We start from the raw sequence: 443 nt of genomic DNA, 5'->3' as shown, positions 1-443 counted from the left end.
AATTTCATTCCTGTACATACACTATTATTATGAATATTACTATGAATATTATTATTTGTATTATTATTTGTATTATTATCATTTGTTAGAATATTACTACTGTTTAATATAGATGCCTTTTTTATATCGACCATTGAAGAAATATGTTCTGATCTGATAGATGTAAAATTATTTTTGCTTTCATATAAATAATCTTCTTGATTAGAATTCAAATAAACAGTTATCGTATCATTTAAATTATCTTCATTATGATGATTTAATTTTGTTTGTTCTGTAACTTTTTGATTTTCATCATATTTAACAAAATAATCATCTGTAGTTAAAGCTTTTTTCTTTTTATTATTATTAATAACATTAGTTTGATTCATACTATTTGTAAAATCGTTAAAATTATACATATTATTATTATTATTATTCATTGGGTTAGAATTATTCATTTTATT

General features: G+C 18.7%; 1 protein-coding gene across 1 annotated transcript; it reads right to left on the bottom strand.

Annotated features, from left to right (window-relative positions):
• Window positions 1-443, bottom strand: PRSY57_0003400F (hypothetical protein; the record flags this gene model as incomplete). Its single annotated transcript, XM_020114130.1, has 1 exon — window positions 1-443. A coding segment is annotated over one exon (443 nt), but the record flags the coding sequence as incomplete, so codon positions are not given.

This window comes from Plasmodium reichenowi (genome assembly GCF_001601855.1).
Source record: "Plasmodium reichenowi strain SY57 chromosome Unknown, whole genome shotgun sequence".
Taxonomy (NCBI): domain Eukaryota; phylum Apicomplexa; class Aconoidasida; order Haemosporida; family Plasmodiidae; genus Plasmodium; species Plasmodium reichenowi.
This window is presented reverse-complemented; position numbering and strand designations above follow the sequence as displayed.